Source organism: Vidua chalybeata, chromosome 1 (assembly GCF_026979565.1).
Source record: "Vidua chalybeata isolate OUT-0048 chromosome 1, bVidCha1 merged haplotype, whole genome shotgun sequence".
In the NCBI taxonomy this organism is placed as follows: Eukaryota; Metazoa; Chordata; class Aves; order Passeriformes; family Viduidae; genus Vidua; species Vidua chalybeata.
The window spans coordinates 105,519,056-105,539,730 of record NC_071530.1 but is presented as its reverse complement, the minus strand read 5'-3'; the positions used below and the strand labels follow the sequence as shown (position 1 = coordinate 105,539,730).

General features: G+C 40.3%; 1 protein-coding gene across 1 annotated transcript; it reads left to right on the top strand.

The window, feature by feature from the left end:
• Positions 1-366: 366 nt before the first annotated feature.
• On the top strand, positions 367-19,462 carry USP14 (ubiquitin specific peptidase 14). The gene is made up of 16 exons (XM_053934703.1): positions 367-466; positions 2,925-3,070; positions 3,575-3,607; positions 5,093-5,197; positions 6,837-6,940; positions 8,993-9,051; positions 10,892-11,022; positions 11,328-11,408; positions 12,128-12,207; positions 13,706-13,820; positions 15,158-15,223; positions 15,537-15,629; positions 16,616-16,744; positions 17,783-17,843; positions 18,498-18,605; positions 18,733-19,462. The coding sequence occupies exons 1-16, from the start codon at positions 451-453 to the stop codon at positions 18,882-18,884; spliced, it is 1,479 nt and encodes a 492-aa protein (XP_053790678.1). The 5' UTR covers positions 367-450; the 3' UTR covers positions 18,885-19,462.
• Positions 19,463-20,675: the final 1,213 nt, after the last annotated feature.

Below are 20,675 nucleotides of genomic sequence, written 5' to 3'. Positions count from 1 at the left end.
GGAGCTCCCAGTCTCTGCTGCACTGGCGACCCCAGAACTGGACACGCTCTCGCTCCAGCCCTGCGCCCTCCACACCGACATTCCCCGTCCGCGGCACCAGCACCGCCTGCCCCTCATTCTGGGGGTCGGGCGCGTCCCAGACCCCAACCCGGACCCTGCGGCGACTCTGCCCAGGCCCGCAGCACCAACGGGCCCCGGGCCGGGCCGGGCCCGCTCCCGCCGCCGGCCCCGCCCGTTCCGGCGGTGCGCGCGCAGTGCTCCCGCCCCGCTTCCGCCGCTCGGCCGCGCTTGCAGCGTCATCCCGGGGGCTGGTTTGAATGAGACCCCGAGCGGGGCCGGGACCCGCCGCCGCCACCGCCGCCTGCCCGCGCCCGCACGCCCCGCCAGCGCCGCGCCCCGCCGCCCTGCGCCCGCCCGCCCCGCCCTGCGCCCGGGACGCGCCGCTCCGCCATGCCGCTCTTCTCAGGTGAGCGCGGCCCCGCGCCCCTCCCGCCGGGCCCTGCCCGGGAGCGGGCGGGCGCTGCCCCTCGCGTGTGCGCGGCCATCCCGGCCGGGCCGGCGGCGGGAGCGCCCCGGGAGGCGCGGCCCGGGCGGCGGAGGAGGGAGGGAAGGGAAGCAGGGAGGCAGCGCTGGCCTGGCCCTGCTGGCGGGAGGGCGGGTGTCAATCGCGGGCCGCCGTGCCTCGGCACTGCCCTGTCTCGGCTTGCTCTGGCTTCCTGCTAAAAGATAAGTGGGGCCGTTCCCTCTGGTGAGCCAGAGCTCTGCATCTGCGCCTTCCAGGTGTGCCTGCCTCCGCTCTTTGAAATCTATTATATGCTACAGGCTCGGTTGGGTTGGAAAACCCCAAGTCCAACCTTTGACCAGGCACCACCATGTCAACTAGACCAGGGCACTGAACGCCACATCCAAGGCCTTTCTTAAACGCCGCCGGGCATGGTGACTCCACCGCCTCCCTGGGCAGAATATTCCAGTGTCTAATCACCCTTTCTGTGAAGAGATTTTTCCTAATGCCTAGCCTAAACCTAAAGTTAAAGCTTTCTTAAATTGTACCTCATCCTGCTGGCCCTTCTTTCTGTGAGGAAAGGTTTCCGTGGAAGACTTCAAGACCAAAACCTCCAGTGACACTTCTGGGACCAGTTACTGCTTTGATAATATCTCTCAGATTTGGCCTATTTGGGGTCTTCTATTTTTTTAGGTTATATGCAGCCTCAGTACACAGCTTGTCCACTATTTTGGCTATGGTTAGCAAACTGGGATCCTTATGTCAGTGTAACGATTTTTCCTGAGCTTATCCAAATCTAGTGGAGTCTCCCTCAGTGGAGATATTCAGGAATGTTCTGGGCACAATCCTGCAGCTTGTGCTCTGGGATGGCGCTGCTCGAGCAGCGAGGTTGGGTGAGGTGTCCCTCTGTGGTCCCTTCCAGCCTGACCCGTTCTGTGCAGTGTATGCACTGTGTTTTCTGATCAGCAGGGAAAATACGTCCTTCCTTTTTCTTACTTTCCGTTGTTTTCAAATTAACGAGTTTCTCTTTTATTTTGCACAAAGTCTTGGTTGCAATCTCTGAAGAGAAGACAGTCATGCTATTCCATTCTTCCTCTTGAGTGCTGCATTGTCAAAACCGGTGACAGTTTAATACAGATTTAATTGCTACAGATTAATAATTGCTAACTCTTCTGCGTATTTAGCAGTGGAAGCATGACTGTTCAAAAATTCAAAACCCAAAAGTCTGTGCAGCTGACTCGTTCAGTGACTGAGCGGGTTGCCTTCCTGGAAAATGGGAAATGCCTTGTGCTTCGTAGGTCTTAAATGTGCAAAATAATAAATGTGTTTTTAAAAAAAATCAGAACGTTGGACAAAATAGAAGATGCTTTCTATTAGAAATACTGAGAAGTTGGTCATTTGAGTTCCTTTGTAGACTAATTTAGTCTAACTCATTTAGACTTGCTTTTGATTATTCTGTGATATAACGCTTCAGAAGCATTGCATACATCTGAAATCTGAACTTTTTGGGAAGTGTTTTCAAAATTATGACTTCTAAGAGTTTTGTGTTTTGAAAAGGTATGGTTGCTGTAACATATTTATGTAAAACCAAAGCACAGGTAGAAGGACATGGCTTTTCTAAAGTCTGGTATTTCAGCCACTTACTGTGCATCTAGGATATTGCTGCGTGCTGTATTTTACAGATTTTCAGTAAAATCTCAGCTTGCTAAGGAAGCCTTATGTACCTATGTTAGTTCTTGGAAGTGGTCAGAGGTGTGTCACTGTTCTGCAGAGGCACACAGCTTATTCCAGGCGTTTTTTGTCTGCGTTTGGTCATTACTAACCTCACCAAAGTGAAGTTAACATTCCATTGTGCCATTCTGCCTCCTGTTTCTGCTAATGGTCCCATTTCCAGCATCAAGGTTTACACTTTTTATGACCAAATTTCACTTTGCTTCTTAATTCCAGTCCTGCACCTTTACTGGGGTCAATAGCCTTGCTTTTAAAGAGTGCTGTATTGTTTTCCTCTGAAGGAGAACGGAAGTGCTACGGATAACTGAGCTGGAATCACACCTCTGAACTTCCTTCAGAAAGTTCAGTTGTTTGCAGCAAGCAGTGCCAAGAGAATGGGAGAGTTAGTTCCAAACTACTTTTGTGAAGGTCTGCTAAAGGTTTACTGTTGCTGTTAGACACACTTACTGCTTGCAGAGTTTCTCAGTATATATGTTACTTTAGACTTGTTTGTAGGATATTTTTGCACCTGCTGGAGGTGGCATGTTCTGATAGATCGGGTGCCATATAGTAAAGGTGTTCCCTAGCTTCATTATTGACAATTTTAAGAGCTGAAAACAATGTTTTGAGACTGTATGAAGTCTTGGTAATCTTGGTAATTGCATTTTTGAGTATTAGGAAATAATCAAGTTTCAAAACATTTTGTCTGCAGTTAATGTGAAATGGGGAAAAGAGAAATTCGATGGCGTGGAGCTGAACACTGACGAACCTCCGATGGTCTTCAAAGCCCAGTTATTTGCGCTGACCGGAGTTCAGCCAGCTAGACAGAAGGTTATGGTTAAAGGAGGAACTCTGAAGGTAGAAATCAATTTTTCATATTACGTCTAACTTTGTTATGTGTTAACATGAGCAATGACGATGTTTTTGGGTGTTCCTCCAGAAGATCTTTGGCTGGATGTGTTAAACTGACTGCACTTCTTTACTCACTTATACAAAACACAGCTTGGTGGGAGATTTTTTTGTAACTTTTTTAAGTTCAGAATCTGAATGTAAGTTTTTTCTTTCTAGCTTGTTTAAGAGAAGTTTCTTGGGTGCTTCTCTGCTGGAGACTTCCTGCTGTAATGAGACATAGGCAAAAAGTTGTTTACGTTTAAGCAGTGTTGAACAACACATGAGGAACCTTATTGCAAACACAACTGCTTTTCATTTTAGTCAGACGAGACTTGATAACATGTAAATAGTTAATGTTGTGTAACCTTGGATGAAACACAATTGTATATTTAGAAATGTGATTAATATTAATGAAAATACTTGCTACAGGTATCTTGCTACAAGATAATTGTCTTTTATTTTATTTCACAGGATGATGACTGGGGAAACCTAAAAATAAAGAATGTAAGTTATGAGCAGTAACTAAATTTTACTATTCTGATTTTCTATTTTGGCATTTAAAGAAAGACTTGAAAGTGCTTGCTCTTTCTGTTTGAATGGGCAGTACTATCTCAAAAAGTTATACCTTGATGAAAAATAAGTTTATAGATGTCATATGTAAGCATGCTTAGAAAGGTCTCAGCATTGATTTATAAAAAACCTTTTTTTTTTGCATCAGCAGGGAAATCATACAATTCTTTTCTGGAGTACTTGGGTGCATATATTTATTTATTCTGTACAAGAAATGTTCTGGGTCAGAGCAGCGCTGTCTTATCTTGACCATAGAAATAAGTGATGTTATTTAGAGAGAGCTGGTGAACATGGGAACTGTCTGCAGACCCTTATCCTTGCACATCCCCAGCATGGACAAATGTGTTGGTGATGCTGAAGTTACACTTCTGCTTATGTCCTTTTTTTACCAGCCTGCTGAAATGTGCTCTCCTGTGTTTGATAGCTGCCAGTTTTAAGCAAAACCATTAGTAATGGTAATTCATACCTTTGGCTAGTTCAAAAAGAAAACAGAAAGTGTTTGTGTTGCTTGCCTGTATAATATTGCATCAGGGAATCCCACAGGTTTTTGTTGTTTGGTTTTTTTTTTTTTTTTTTTTTTTGTGTCATTTTCGTTACTGTACATCTCTTGTAACATCTTGTAACAGCTTTACGGGTTTTACTCCAGCTCTTCACTGGGCAGATTGAATTAGGTAGCATTGCTCTTACCCTCGTAACTACTTTGCAAGCATCTGTTAGCAGCCTGTAGCTGCAGCTATTGTAGCAAAGTTATTCCGCAAAAACCACAGTGCATAATATTCTTGTCTTTTTCTGCATGTGGTTGTGCTAATAGTTGCTTTTATTAATTTTAACAATGTTATATACAAGTTCTAGGGATTTATTTACACTGTCAAAGCAGTTTCTCTTCATTCTGTTGTTCATCCTTTTCCTTAGCACTGTATGTTTCAGGACTACAGATAGTAATTTTCTCCTCCTTTGACACATCTTATTGTGTAGATGTGCTCCTGTTGAATGCTAAAAAGACTCCTTTCCATATTATGCTAGTTCAGCAAGCATGGAAACCTGATTGCCTTTTTTTTATCCCTTAAATGTTAGTTCTAATATCTAAACTGATTGTGGTAGTTTAGGTTATTTTTCACTTTTCAACTGGTTTAACCCAGAACTTGCCAGGCAAGCTCACCAGCCTCACCAGATGTTTCAGTGGAAACATCTAGCATGGATAATACTGTGGAGTTGTTCTCAGTAGGTACGTCCTAGATAAGAGGGATTGAGGTACGCCCTAAAGTCACAGTAGTGCAATGTTGGTTCTGTTAAAGTAAGAGATAAATAAACAAACAGTGTTTATTTTTGGGGAAATAGCTGAAGTATGTTAAGAGCTTAAGGGTTTGAGTGGGAATAACTGTCCTTAGATGTTCATTGCTGTTTTTACTGTGTTTCAAGGGCATGACCTTACTAATGATGGGTTCCGCCGATGCGCTTCCAGAAGAGCCGATTGCTCGCCCCATCTTCGTGGAGGACATGACAGAGGAGCAGTTGGCTTCGGCTGTAAGCATGTTTCCAACTTCAGTTTCTTGTAAACCTTCAAGTAATGGCAAGTTTTTAAATACTTGCAGTTGCTTAAAAGTGGGTTTTGAATCTGTAGTGTCTGTTTAGCATCTTCAAATTTACAAATTTGAAATCACAAATCTACATCAATGACCGAAGTGGGAGCGGTGAAAAGAAGTCTGGAGTTTAATTTAAAAGTCATACAATTAGTGCCGTTTTTCCTTTGAGCAGGCAGCTTAGTAGATTTTCTAAAAATAGCACTGCTGATGTTTTTAAAGATGAAGTTGTATTGCCCTTGCTGCGTCAGTGTTCTGTACTTTTTCTAAACAAGGCCTCTTAGATATGCAAGATTATTTCCTGCCTCTTTCATATCTGTGAGGAGAGACTAGGGTTTGTTTTGGGGTGGGGTGTATTTGGGATTTTGTTTGTCCATGTTACTAGTATTAGGTCAACTTTGTGAAAAATGAAAATAAGTTTGACACACATGTTTTGCTTTGTGGAAGTAAAGTCTGAAAGAGCATAATTAATCTATTATTTTCTTAATGATGTAACTCCTGCATTTCCTTTTTTACAACTTGAAAGGCTTAATTTTCTCACCAGTCATTTGCTCTGCAAGCTTTGTCATACTTAACAGTTGCATAATTGTTGTCAACTGTGCATGCAGAACAGAAATACTTCTATGCATGTCTGTATGAAAAAGGATCTGTAGTTCAGCACTGGGTCTGTGCTTCAGGATTTAGTGCTTTCCAGGCCACCTGCAGGGGAAGGGTATTTATGTATTTTCGAGTAACCCCATACACAGAGATAACAGAGAAGCAAGCAAGGAGCTGATTTCACTGTCAGGTAACATTTCAAAAAAGTTGGTCACGTGGAAATTTTGTTGTACATCAAAATTCAATTGTCTGCAGTGCATGTATTCACTTGTGAGATATGCTGAATGAATTCTCTCTTCATAAAATAATTGATATTGGTATGCAGTACTGCTTCAGTTTCATTAAACTATATGTTTTTCGCTAACAAATACCTAAGTATTCAGGATTAAAGAAAAAGAAAGAAAAATTCTATTACGTGGTGATTTATAGTTATTTCTGAAACTGGTTAGCTTACTAATATTAGTTGGCCTTCACATTGGTCAAAACTTCAGAAATTCACAAGTTGTCTGAAAAGATCAATCTGTTGCAAATTTCTGGGGAGGAGTTTAAACAATGCTTTTGTTTCCAACTATGAACTCCATCATTTTCAGAGTTTTACTGAAAACTGATTTTAATTAAAACATCAGTGTTTTGTACAAATGTATTCATGTGGAAATTTCACGGAAATAGAATTTTAAGGTCAAAACTTGAATGAGATTATAGTTGAACTTTCTGAATGACTGCGTGTTTGAAGAATATGTTAATTAAACTAAACATGCACAGAAAAACCCCCAAAGCATTCCTAAATGTGCCCTAAAAGTATCAAATGGTGTAATGATAAATATAATCATAAAGTGGATCTGGAAACCTCATAAAGTTTGATGGAATATTCCAGATTTTGTGCATAATTCATGTGCATAGAAGTTGCTGTCATATTATAGCGTTTGTACAAAAACGGTTGCCGCTTCTCTCTGACCTTCAAGTACCCTTGTGAATTTTTTTGGTAGATGGAATTGCCATGTGGATTGACAAACCTTGGCAACACTTGCTACATGAATGCTACGGTTCAGTGTATCCGCTCAGTGCCAGAAGTGAAAGAGGCCCTTAAAAGGTAGGACAAAAACACCGTGACTAAAATGTTTCCTTTAGTTTATGAAGAAGATATTTTGCAGAATGGTCATTTTAATACTGGTATGGATTATCATAACAATCTTATTACTCTTTAGGTCTATTCAAGATTAACAGAATGATCAATTAAAGTTTATCCTATGGCTGTGTTAGTCTGTACTTTAATAAAGAAATTAAGGCTTCGTGTTTCTTGGAACTGGCTTTTAATAGAGAGAATGTGTTTTGCTTAGCTAGAAAGTAGTTCCTATCAAGACCAGTTAAAATTCTAAAATAAGCTATTGAACTCTTAACCCTGTTTTTTTGCTGTTAGTTTTTATGGTCCTGTTCTGCATAAAACAATCATATGGGAGTCCTGTTCCTTTGAGGAATATTTCCTGCAGTGGCTCTATTGCACAGTATTTTCAGCTGGGAAATTCTGACATTTGCTACTTCATTTGCTACTTGGAGGTACAGCAGGAAGTTCTAAGACATGCCTTCATGGAATTTTGTTTTGTTTGCTAATTTGTTCTGATTGTAGGGTAACTTTTCTGGGTTTTGTTTGTTTTTGTTATTTTAGAATGAAATGTGAAAATTATCAATGTTTGTTTTTTTTTTGGTTGGATGGGTTTTTTGTTTTTGTAAGGAATATACAAGAAACTTGAAAGTTATGACTATTCAAGGAGAAAAGAATACCTTCCAATGTGGCCTAAATTTGTCCTCCAGATGAATTCAGAGATGAGAAAACAATGAGTATTTTTTAAAAAGTGAGAATTAGGTATTATTGCCATCTTAGGGTTAATTTAGTTCCTTTGAAATACACTGCTTTCTTGATTTGGTGGTACCTAGCTGGATATTCTGTATTACTGTGATCACTTGTTATTTAAGTAGTCATAAGCAGTTTTTCATTCTGTTAGCAGGTGAACCTTAATTATTAAGCACTGAGAACTATCCATGAAGTACAGAAATTTGGTTTCAGGGTTTTTATTGACTATCAGTGTTATATTTTTTGGAAAGTCTGTTCATTTCCATGTGAAAGACTCTTGAGTTAGGGCACTAAATCAGAATATTTGACAGATTTAACATACCAAAAAGCAAAATGTAGCCCGTGAAACTGGCAGACTGCAATACAAAATGTGGCCGTATTGTCTGTGGGAAGTCAGATTCACACTCGGTTTCAAGCTCTTTTTTTCCCTGGAGATTTAGCCTTTTTTTGGTCTTCCCTGCTTGGTGGCAGCATGGAAGGCTCTAGAGTGCATAGCAGTGGGAGAGGTGTGACAGGACTCACTTGGGAAAGCTGTTACAGCTACTTTCCTCACGGCCTGCTCTGCTGATCTCCCCAAGGAACTCCTCCCTGTTCTGTAGTGTGTCAGGGGAAAGTTTCCTGCTCATCATCTAGCAGTGGTCAGAATTTCAAAAGTTCAGTCTGAGATTAGAGAATGTGTGAGACCCTCCTTTTGCTTGAAGGCTTTGGGGAGTCCATCTGTTCCTCATCCAGCTGCTGAATTAGGAATTCAAAGAAGAGTGGTAAGTTATTGTCATACAAGGTGGACTCCCACACCTTTTCAGTGTAGGAAATACTTCCCCAGGAAAACATCTCACTGTTTTGCTTCTGCTGTGGAGGGAGGAAGCAAGCCTGCCTTCCATCTCTGTGCATTTTATCTGCCATCTATCCTTGAAGGTGTTTTTTTTCCCCCCATGTATCTGAAGAAGCCCTGGCAAGTGTTTCAGAAATGGGGTAGTTTTTGTTCAGACTTTCTCAGTTTCTTTAAAAATAAAACTAGTCTTTGAGGCAAAAGGATTAGGGAAGCAGCAGTGATGTAGCTGGACTTCTTGGTCTGCCTTTACTTACTGTCTGAAGAATGCCAGTTTTCCTTTGCTTCCATGCTTGCAAAATGGCTGAAACTTTGAGGTAAATGTGAGTGAATGTTACCTTTGGTTACTTCTGTCTGGGTGATAGATTTCCTTTAAATGAATCCAGTTGCTGCCTGCTTCAAAAATGCGACTGTCCTTCCTGTTTGTGTTTAATTGCATGCAAATTATTTTTCTTCCCTTTTAGGTATGGTGGTGCCTTAAGAGCTTCAGGAGAAATGGCCTCTGCTCAATACATTACTGCAGGTTGGTGTTTAGAGTAGAAAACAGGGGTTTAGACAAGTGTGTGATTTCCTGCTAACTGCAGATGAAATTTGTGACTAAAACTATGTATTGTTCTTTAGTGCATATGCCTTAGGAATGTCAGATCTGCTGGCACTGGAGGATTCATACTGACTTTAAAGGTTATTCTGCCCCTGCTTGCAAGGCAGTTAGCTCTGCACATTATCGGGCTGCAGACTAGGGAAAAGATACTTCAGTGTGATCTAGGCTTAGGTGGAAGCAATATGTATCTCTTAAAGGTGTTACATTGTAGGCATGAAGTAATTGGAATTTCCTAAAGCAGATTCCATCCATCCATCTGTTGATTTGATCACTTTGTGTAGAAATGTTCTTTGTTTCATGTAGTGGTAGGCTAAAATACTGAGGTGCTCCTGGGATATGTATTTCATTGGTGTTTTTAATATTATTTATTGGCTGAGCATTATTGTTAGGATGGAAACTGATGCTTTTTAGCCTTTGCCCTAAAGATCCAGATTTCATAACTGGAATGGAAAGGAGAGTCTTCGAAACAGAAGTTACTCTTTGTTGTGGTGGTCTGGGTGCTCACACTGTGGGAGCTCACGGTGGCCCTGTATCTTCAAGCTCTAACTAGAACTCTAGTTAGACCCCTTACACTTGAACAAGGGTACTACTTGTCCGCTTTTTCTTTTTTTACTCTATTTCATTGCCCCACTAAGATGCTGGGCCAGGACACTGGGATTTCTACCAGTCCATTTAAGGAAAAACAAAACAATATAAGGAAGGAAAGGTCCAGTTTGTGGGTATGCCTGCTGATCGAATTTTGGGGTGGTAAGTTCAATGGTTACTCTATACAGCCATGCCTGCCCCTCCCCTTTTCACCACCTTTACTTTGTGTCCCTTGTTTTCTTTTTAAGGTGACAGCTCTGCTTCTTAGGAATTTTAATAGTTTAAGTAATTTGTAGATAATTCTTGGGTGCTGAGCTGTTCAGGAACTCCTGCATGACACTTATGGCATTTTTTTTTTAATTGCTGTGTCATATCAGTTGCACCTCTTATCAAGGTCAGTGAAGACATTTCTGAAAGAGGAAGCAACTGACCTTGGTTCCCTGTAATCTTGCCTATATTCAATAATATTACTCAAGAGAACAATTCATTAGTCTCTTCACTTGTAAATTAGTGACCAAGCAGATTGTTGCCTACCTCACAGGATTGTTGTGAGGATTAACAGGTGCCTTCAAAGCGATCTGTGGATTTAAAATGCTGTAACTTGAGTAGATAAGATATATGCTAGAGTGTGGAACAAAAAAGAAAGCCATGTGTGTTGTCATGCAGTCAGTATCATTCATCAGATTTCACATAGTTATGAGCTCTCTGCACATATGCATACACATACTTGTTTTTCTGGGTCTTAAGCATGGGTATTTCCTAGATATTTTATTGAAGTTTTTTTTCCTAGTAGCTGGTGAAACTTAAGTTGCTCTAGAGGATAGATTGTGAATGCCTTCTGGTTTCTCTTGTGAAAATGTTCCTCAGATGTGTTCCAAATGAAATCTTAATTGCTCAAAATTTTTTTCCCCCCTGTTAGCAGACAGGAGAGACAAAGCAATATGTGTCAAATTCTCAGAATTGCTATATTTTTGCTTTCAAAGTTGTGTTCATAAAGGAGATCATAGGTGCACCTGTTATGCCATCTGGAAAATTTGGTCCTGCTTTGGAAAGAGCAAATTGGACACTGTTAAGTGATCATTCTTTAAATGTTGCTGCTGTTTTACTGTTCTTTTTACACTTCCTGCCATGTTTGAATTGCTTTTTCGCTTCTCAAAGCATTCACTTTTTCTTCAAGCTCTTAGAGACTTGTTTGATTCCATGGATAAAACTTCCTCCAGTATCCCACCTATCATTCTTCTGCAGTTTTTACATATGGCCTTCCCACAGTTTGCAGAGAAAGGTGATCAAGGCCAGTACCTTCAACAGGTAAAGACCAATTATTAGCTTATTGTTTAAAATTCTATAGTATGTTGGAAGTCGAGAACAAGAACATTTTAAGACTTTTCTTCTCCTGTGAAAATAATTACTCCCAGTAAAGTGGGGTGGTTTTTTCTGTAGAAAAGTTGTATAGAAGTTGAATGTAGTATCAAGTGCTAGTTTCAAAAATGCATGGTGGAATTAGGAGAAGTTCTTAGTTAAGTAATCCTCACGTTTGGCTTTATACTTGATGGGTTTAATGTTACTAAATCATAATGCTTGTAGTCAGATTTAATGTTGTGTTCCCTTCCTAGGATGCCAATGAGTGCTGGGTGCAGATGATGAGGGTACTACAGCAGAAGCTGGAAGGCATAGAAGGTGATACAATTATGGAGGTAATTGTAGTCTTACTCTAACCAGAATAAGGATTTATAGTATTTCACATTCGTTTTGTTAAGTATTATCTGTTTGTGAGTTCTTTAACATGTGTCTGGAATAGTAAAATTGCTTTCTGATGTCTCTGATCAGCATAATACTACCATGGTCCTGTCAGTGATGCTGTGGAGTGTGCTAAAGGAAACCCTTCCCTCTGGGCTTTGTAAGGCAGTGTTGCACCAAGCTGGTGGTGATAGCCTCTCATGTATGTGGCAGCTGGCCCTGATAACCTGTGAATTCAGCACATAAGAACTTTTTTTGCTACAGTTTTAACTTGAACTGTTAACCTGATAAAAGAAATTGCTGAAAGTTTTTCCCGAGATTTTACCAGAACATCTTTCTCTTTTCTCTGTAAACTGTTTTCTGGAGAGTCTTGGCAGAGCCTTAGAAGAGTATCCTGAAACTTAAGATAGATTTAAGATGGGGGGCCAGAGATTTATGAATTTTTGATCTTGCTTGTTAATGGGGTTCAGGTTGGTTTTAACAGCATGTTATAAGCATATTTGTTGTGAAACTTTTATGCTGTGTAAGAAGATTGGCTGACTAGGAGAAAATGCACCTATAGAAAGATGAAGGAATAGGCTTTAAAGAATTTAAATAAATGGGGTTATTTTGTCTGTAGAGAAGACTGTATTTACATTCTGTTTAAAGTTACATCATAAGAGATTTTGTTTTACAGACAGACTCTGGAGCTACAGCAGCGTCCTCTAAAAAGAAGAGTTTAATTGATCAATTCTTCAGCATTGAATTTGAAACAGCGTATCCTAAAGACTAAGGCAAGACATAAACGATAATGATTTCACACTTCAGCAGTTGGGTTCAGGGAGGATGAAAAGCATTGTTCAGAACAGTATGGAAAATGAAGGTGTAGGTTGGGGAATGAGGTCATGATGTTGTGCAGGAGTACACAAAACTACAAGATTGGATATGCTTTGAGAGAGAGGATGATGCAGGGAGAAAGAATTGTAATGGAAATCTACAGGAAAAAAACTTGTTGAATTTCAATAGCACATTTCCTCCCCAGAGAAGATTGGTACTCACCATTTTCAAGGATGCTGACATGCTTTATCCAACTAAAAGTAACTGTTGTCCTAAATAGGTTTTTTTGGCTTGTAAGGGTGTGTTGCTGACATACCTGGTGTACTAAAGATGCACAAAAGGTAACTTGATTGATTTCTTAAGAAATAAATTAGGTGTCCACAGTTGTATGAGTGCAGCCGACAACTTTCTAGTGGGTTCTTTATAGCAAGAAAAAGAGGATATGACCACATGGGGCACACATCTCATGGCAAGTATTGCTCTTTTCCCATTTCTCCACCCCAAAATCCTGGCTGTCCTCAAACTGAGCACCACTTTTAGAAAGAATTATACACTGTGCATTTTGCTTGTAAGAAAAAAGGAAACATCCCCTTAGATGAGACACTGTATCTCACAGCTTGGTAGTAATGAGGAATAAAGACCTTCTTTAAGGTAAGAATCTTCCATCTCTCTCCCTCTACTGTGATGTTTGTTGTCCTTAAAATAGTTGGGAGTCTTGGAATGTGTAGTTAAGAGGAATGATGCATAGGCCAGTATCAGCAAGAAGACTTGTTAGAAGAGTTGCAGACTTTCAAAGTGTGATTACAGCAGCATTTGTAGAATAGCTGCAGTCAGAAAAATACCTGGTTGGAAGGAGATGGATGAGAGAAAAGCATTGGGCTAGAAGTATGAAAAGAGGAGAGGACAGACAGAACAATTAAAAGGAACGTGTAGAAAATAATGAAGGAATTAATTTTATTTCAGTGAAGAGGACAGATACAAGGCAGAAAAAGGAGGCTTTGCATATTGAAAGAAACAGGAAGTCTGGCCAGCTGCAGCAGTAGAAGAACTTTATTAATCATAAGCAACAATGGAGTGTAATGTTGCTTATGATTTGTAGCTGGCTGTTGGCAGCCAGTTAATGTGTTCCGTGTCCTGGGGGTTGGATGGTGATGGGGGAGAAGAAAGACAAAGCAGAACTCAGCTCAAATAGTGATCAAAGACTTATTTTAATTTTTTTGGTGTGCTGTCTGCCCCTGCTGCCCCTTGTCCTTAGCCACAAAGGAACAGATTGGTCTGAAGGAAGGGCTCCTTCAAATATTTTTTGTACTATGAGAAGTGAAAGTACTGTCTACACAAGCACAGAATTACCTGAATTGCTGTGCTGCTTGGCATGTTCTTTTCACTAGAGCAGTAGTTCAGCTCTTGGTGCATCATGGTTTTCCTTAATTTTGTGAAGCATGAAATGTACAGAAGCCGAAGAAGAAGAAGTAACTAAAGGAAAGGAGAATCTCCTTCAGCTTAGCTGCTTTATCAATCAAGAAGTGAAATACCTGTTTACAGGACTAAAATTGGTAAGCTATTGCAACTTTTATTGAATTGAAATTCTAAATGGCCTGCATATTTTTCAGTTGAAATTCTAAGTGACCTAAATGCACTTAATTCTAAGTGTATTTAATCTGTGACTTGGAATTGACGTCTGCTTTCCAAGCTCTACAAAGTTTCAGTTGTCTTTTTGGCGTTCATTGGGAAGATGGCTGTGAGATGGAATTACATGTTAATGTCAGACTTCAGCAGAGCATTATCTTGATCCTGATGTGGTCTTCCCCATGCAGGTAACCAAGTGCAAGGCAGTTTGCTACTTGTTTCTTCAGCTGGGTTTCACTCCAGACTGAGCAGTATCATGATTCATGCAGCAATCAGTTCCCAAAAGGTCCAAAAGTCAACTTGATAGTAGGGTGGCATTTTGGTTCCTAATTAAGAACCCCCCAGATGATGTAACAACTAAATTTGATTTTGCAGATTTTGAAGGGGGCGTTATTTTCCGTCAGACAACATCATTCTCTAACTTTTTTTAAGTAGAACCCCTTAAGGTAGTCTGTGCTTTTTATGTATGTATATATTTTGAAATTGTAAGGGCTTTTTAGGGAGTCTGAAGTAGAAAGGAGGAGAGGAGCTACTGCAAAACCTTTGTATTAACTGTGTAAGACTAGGGCAGTGATTTGGTTTGTACAGGACTAAAACCAAGTTGTATGATCCTCAGATAATCTTTGTATCTCTTTGTCTTCTTTTTTTTTTTTTTTTTTCCCTAACAGAATTTAGAAGGAAAAGTAGGCTAAAATAGCTAATGCTCACAAATGAAAAAAACTATAAAAAAAGAAACTTCACTTTCAGGCCAAAAAAAATCTACAATTTTTATGCTAGATTGCCTGGAGCAAGACAATTGCAACACTAAGAACCAAGCTAGTTTTTGTTAGGAGACGCCAGCTGTCAATTTAGATGCAGCTCTGGCTGCTTGAGACTGAGAGCTGAGAAATGTACAAATATTCTTCTCACAGGAAACTTCGTATTTTCTTCAGTTGTGTTCCAAGCATGATATGATACATTTGTAACCAAGTCCAGATACAATTACTAATAAAACCCAATTGTGAGTTCTACTCCTGTGGAGCAAAATTTTCTGCAGAGAGAAACTCAGTGTTGTCAGGGTTCAGGAATGAGCCTGGAGCTGAAGGAATGAATGGGCATGGTCCTTTCTGCCAAGGAATTTCAAAACCTTATGTGTTGTAATGGCTGACAGCAACAGAAGAGACTGGCAGAACAAGATTTGGTTTATGGTTTGTTTACCCCTGTTGTGCTTTTCTCTAAGCTGTGTTTTATGATGAACATGTGTTACTTCTTTTTCTTGTTACAGCGTCTTCAGGAGGAAATCACCAAACTCTCTCCAACGCTGCAGAGAAATGCACTCTATATCAAATCTGTGAGTGGTACTTTTGTTGCTCTTTATGATTCTTTTAATTGTCAGTTTTCTGTTCCAAACCACAAAGTTATTGCTGCAACACCATGTGATTTATGTTTATAAAAGTGTCTGAGTATCCACTACCAAGAAATTTAAGACAGAACTTCAAAAAAGGAGACCTTGTTTTATTCCTGTGGGTTTGTGTACAAATACATTCCCAGAATAGACAGTAATTTAGGATAACCAGTGTTTAAGGTAAAAAAGATCTGTGAATGTAAAAGTAATATCTAAATTATCTAAAGTAATAGCTTTTCCTAATTTGTTTTTTTTATAGTCCAAAATTAGTCGCTTGCCAGCGTACCTGACTATTCAGATGGTTAGATTTTTTTACAAAGAGAAAGAATCTGTGAATGCAAAAGTTCTTAAGGTAAGTTTTCTGCATATTAAAGTTTAATTCCTCTTTATGTTTTCTGTGAGTTTTTACTTAAGGTAGACAACAAGGACTTGAAGACAACTTACTAAATTGTTTGCCTTTAAATTGCATTTTAAAACACCGAGAGCAGTTTCTTTACTCAAGTAAAAAGTAGTTTTGTTTCCAGTTTTGATGGTGTGTGGCGAACTACACTACCCAAGCAGACTGAGGAAGGAGGTGAGGGGCAGAAGTGAATTTGTCCCAGTACTGCTAATATTACAGGATGACAACAAACAAGATTTTTTTTGTCTTTTCTCACCAGTGGTTCTGAGAAGAATGTTTAACTAAGGAGAGGGCCGTGCTTTCAAACTCTGAACAGTGTTGTAATGTTGATGGGAGATGTTTATTCTGTCAGACACTTGCTGTATTAGTCGTTTTAATTGTCTGCCTTTCTGATGGACAAATGCAGGAACCAGCTGCAAACAGCTGAATTGTTCTGGTTTTGCTTTCTGTTGGCTGTGGCCAACAGACCTCTTAGGCTGCCCAAGGAGCATCATGATAGGTGCTCCTTCCTTACAAGAGGAAAGGAAGTCAAGATGGAAGGTACATGTTAACTATTTCAGAAGATAGTTTGGATAGCACAAATTAACATTTTTTCCAGGATACAGTCATTTGACATGCCTGCCTCTTTTTTCTTTTCCCTTAGGCCTGTATAGGTATTTCTGTAGTGTGAAATTATGACAGCTAATAATAAAGAATCTGATTTATTATTAGTCTATGCTGAATGTAATAATTTACAGTGGTTTGTTTATACTGAATTAGACATTCTTTTGTGCAAGCGTTGTAGCTCTTTTGGTAAGTTCTGTCACCAGAATCCCAGTAGGAAAGGTTGCCATCAAGAGGGTTGCATTTAATTTGATTGTGTTGTCTTCCCATGGGAGAATGCTTTAACGTGGAGTACCAAATCATGCTAATAAATCTTTATGTTTTTTACTTCCTAGGATGTCAAATTTCCTCTTATGTTGGATGTGTATGAGCTGTGTACGCCGGACCTGCAGGAAAAAATGGTTTCTTATCGATCAAAATTCAAAGATCTAGAAGACAAAAAAGTAAATCAACAGCCAAAGAACGTAAGTCTCCTGACACTTCCACTAATTCATACAGCTGAAATTGGGGTACTAATAAGGACGAGAGAAAACTTGATGTCCCTAAATACATTATTTTCTTACACAGCCAACTCCTTGGTATTGAGCTTTAGATCTTTTTATCCTGTATTATCATGTAATACAGTATCTGCTTTGGTGTGTTTGCTTGATGAGAAACATTAAATGCTGTAGTCAGACAGCATGTATTAAATATATTACAATGTAGTGCTTCTGTTTACCACTGCTATGCCTAAAGTTTTTCTTTAAGTTACAAAAGAATATTCTTTTCAAATATTACTGTTCGCTGGCTGCTCCCTTCTTCAGTGAGGTGTAGGAAGCTGTTCCCTGCTCAGCACCTGGAAAGGGTCGTACAAGGCACTGCTACGTGCCTGACTGGTAAAAATTAGAGTACATGTACTAGTGAGCTTAAAGTCAGCACTGTAAAAACTTGGAAAATGATTTCATGTCTTATCCTGTCTACATAATTCTAAGACTGGCTTCCTTGTCTTTAATGAAGACAAAAGTAAATGAGCTAAAATTGTTGTGTTTTAGCCATTTTTTTAAAGTTTGCTGGTATTTTTCCTGGCCTAACTCCTGGCAAATTCTTTTAAACATTTGGATAAGGCTTGCATCCTCTCTTACACAGATGGGAGCAAGGAAAGAGTGCTATTTTTGAACAGAATGCATTGGCACCGAGAGTCTGCCACTTCTGCTGCTAGCAAGCCCCCATCAAGGAATAAATCTGCAGTTGCAGAATTGTTTCATAAACAAACCCATAAATCTTGTGGGTGAACACTGCAGGCAGTATGTGCTAAAATGGTTATATATTTGCTTTAAAACTGGTCTTCAGATGAGGCTTTTGTATGTCTACTTAAAAACAGAGTAATGAACTTCTTTGAAGTTGAACAAAAATGTTTAGACTTAGAAATGTACTTAAATTAATGGAGACTTAGGATTTGATGTGATTGTGCTAGAGCTTTTATTAAACTGTTCCACATTAATTCAACTTACTCTCTTTTTTAGTCTAGTAAAAGTGATGGGGCACAGAAAGAAGTTAAATATGAACCATTTTCTTTTCCTGATGGTGAGTACAGGGAAGCAAATCTACTTTAAAGTAACTTTCTATTTACTTGTGTTTAAGTGTACCTGATGGTAGGACTATTTTGAGAACCCTGTCTCTTTAATGCTTTTGAAAATTAATCTTCAAAGACTGACAGGAATGGGAAGATTAGGTAAACCAAAACATTGAGATAGTGAAAGGCATAATTGCCATCCATCTGACAAGCTGGTGATAATAGAAGACAGGCACATCAAAAGACATTTGCATGCAATGTGCAGTTGTTTTGCACGCTGCCTTGTCAGTGTGTGGTAGAAGGCTGAAATCAAAACAAAAACTTAAACTGGACTTTTTAAAGTGCTGTGGTGGTGCTGGTGTTGCCTCAGTTGTGGGGAGGCTTGGAGCTTGAAGGCCCAAAGCACTCACCCTGTGCATTACATCAGTAATACTTATGGGTACATATTTATTTCATAAGAATGCACAACATCTTCAGTTTCCCGAGACTCTCCTGGCTGAGAGCTGCTGCTTTTAGTTCACAATGGTTTTGTACCATGCTGTAGCTGGGGTTTTGCACACAAACCTATGGTGCTGCAGCCTGGCTGATGCATCTTTTGTCTGCGAACTGTTAAAAATACTGCAGCTGTTCAAGTAGGACTCAACTACTTTTTCTTTCCCCTTCAGATATTGGTTCTAACAATTGCGGCTATTATGACCTGCAGGCAGTGCTAACTCATCAAGGCAGATCAAGTTCCTCTGGGCATTATGTGTCTTGGGTTAAAAGGAAACAAGGTAAAAAAAAATAAACAAATTGCAGCCCTGTTAACCACTCTTCACAGCTCCTTTCAGCAAAGGGGCTGTTAAGCAAGCTTAGATTTTCTGCATCTAAGGTACAGATGATGCTCTTGTTTCCTTGCAGATGAATGGATTAAATTTGATGATGACAAAGTCAGCATTGTTACACCTGAAGACATTCTGAGGTTATCTGGGGGTGGAGACTGGCATATAGCTTATGTTCTACTCTACGGGCCACGCAGAATTGAAGTCGTTGAAGAAGCAGCTGAACAATAGTCTTCCGTTTTAGCCATTCTGCCTAGGTGTGAAATAAATGTTGATTACTGATCACTTCTTTAACCCCAGAGCTTTAGCAAGTGGATAAATAATTTGTTCAAACCTTCTCGTGTGCAGAGGGATATTGTTTTAAAACTGATCCATGTACCAATTAGTCACTATGGGACTGGACTGCCCACTGTGGTGGTGACAATACTTAAAATAGCTTTAATGTCTTGCAGAAGATAATTTTTTTTTTAATGAGCCTCTCCTCCTCCTCCTTCTTCTCTAATGTCATCAAGTATTTATTACACACCTACTCTCACATTTGTTACTCTTGCATGGTTTATACCACAGTTCAGTAGCTGTCCATCCTTTGCCTTACCTGGCAGTTCTGTTAGGAAGGTAGAAGAGAAACCGTTGCCTTGTTGTGTAACTCAGTGCTGCTGCCCGTAGCCGACAGCTGTGGCTACAATCAAGTATTTGTCCAGCCTGACCTGCTGATTCAGTCTGTTCTGTTGCTGGCATCTCATGATTTCAGAATAAATTGTGATCAACAATGTGTCTCCATTAAAAACAGCTCCTGTCCTGGTACTGTAGTCAGTATGTGTTTGTTTTCACTTCTTGGGCCACCACTGATTAATGTCTCAAAGCAGTCATGGAATAAAGTCACTTTTTTTTTTAAGCTGTAGGGATGTCTCTCCTGTCCTGTTACTCATTACTCAGTAGCTAAGTCCAGTGTGGTGGCTGCAAAACTGGGCTTTGCTTACTTACAGGACCATCTGCAGTAACTGGATGTGTGTGACTGCTATAAAAAAAGTCTTTCAGCACTGGCTAAGCCTAAAAAGCACTATCAAGGTCATCACCCCCTCACCCCTTGATGTACAGGTTCCCAGTGTTGATGTGTCCCAGAGCCTTCTGGAAGAAGCTGGTCCATGTTCATATGAAATACTTTGACTTCTGTTGGCAGGGTGGTGAGTTTGCCTGTGCCTCACTTGATCGGAAAGGGTCCTTCTTTTACCCTTCCCTGGGGACACTGGCATCAGCTGTGGCCATCACAAGTAGCTCTTCTGCTTTGCAATTGTTACTCCAGTGCCACCTTCCCTGCACAGCTTCACCTGGGAGCACACCAAAGGCCTGGGGCTGTATTTTAAGTGGCACGATGCTTCAAGGCAAGTTCTGCCCATTAAGGAAGCCCCCAAGGCAGTACTGGCTCTGTTCCTGCAGGCCACAGAAACACCTCCAGGGTTAAATTCTTCTTCTGCATCCTGTTACAGGGGAGGGAGGGATGGTGTCAGTGCCTGGTTGCTGCTTTGTGGAACTACATCCTCCAGCTGTCATCCTCAGCCTTCCCAGCACTGAAGTTGTCAGTCACACCTGCACAGCTCCACTCACAATATGCTCAAGTCCCTTAACCAGTTGAAACTGTTGAAGTTCATACCTTCTACCAACCCCTACATGCAGCAGGAGCTGTTAGCGCCAATAATTTTCCTGTATCTCTGCCCCTACCAACCTTCACTGAAGCACCCTAATCAAATTCCTAATCACATTTAAGTCCAAAGTGGGGCAGCAGGCACAAAACTCAATGGCTTATCGATGGCTCTGCAGGCAGGAACTCTCCTTTGCCAGGGTAGCTAATCATGCTGGAATTCACAGCTATGACTGAATAGCTGAAGAAATACAGAGAAGAGTTCAGTGACAGAAACACTACACAAACTAGCCACAGAAGAAGCTGTAGCCAGCTACCACTTAACACCACAAAAATCTCTCACATTTTGAGGGAAAAACAGCTTGTATCGATCTACAGACAAC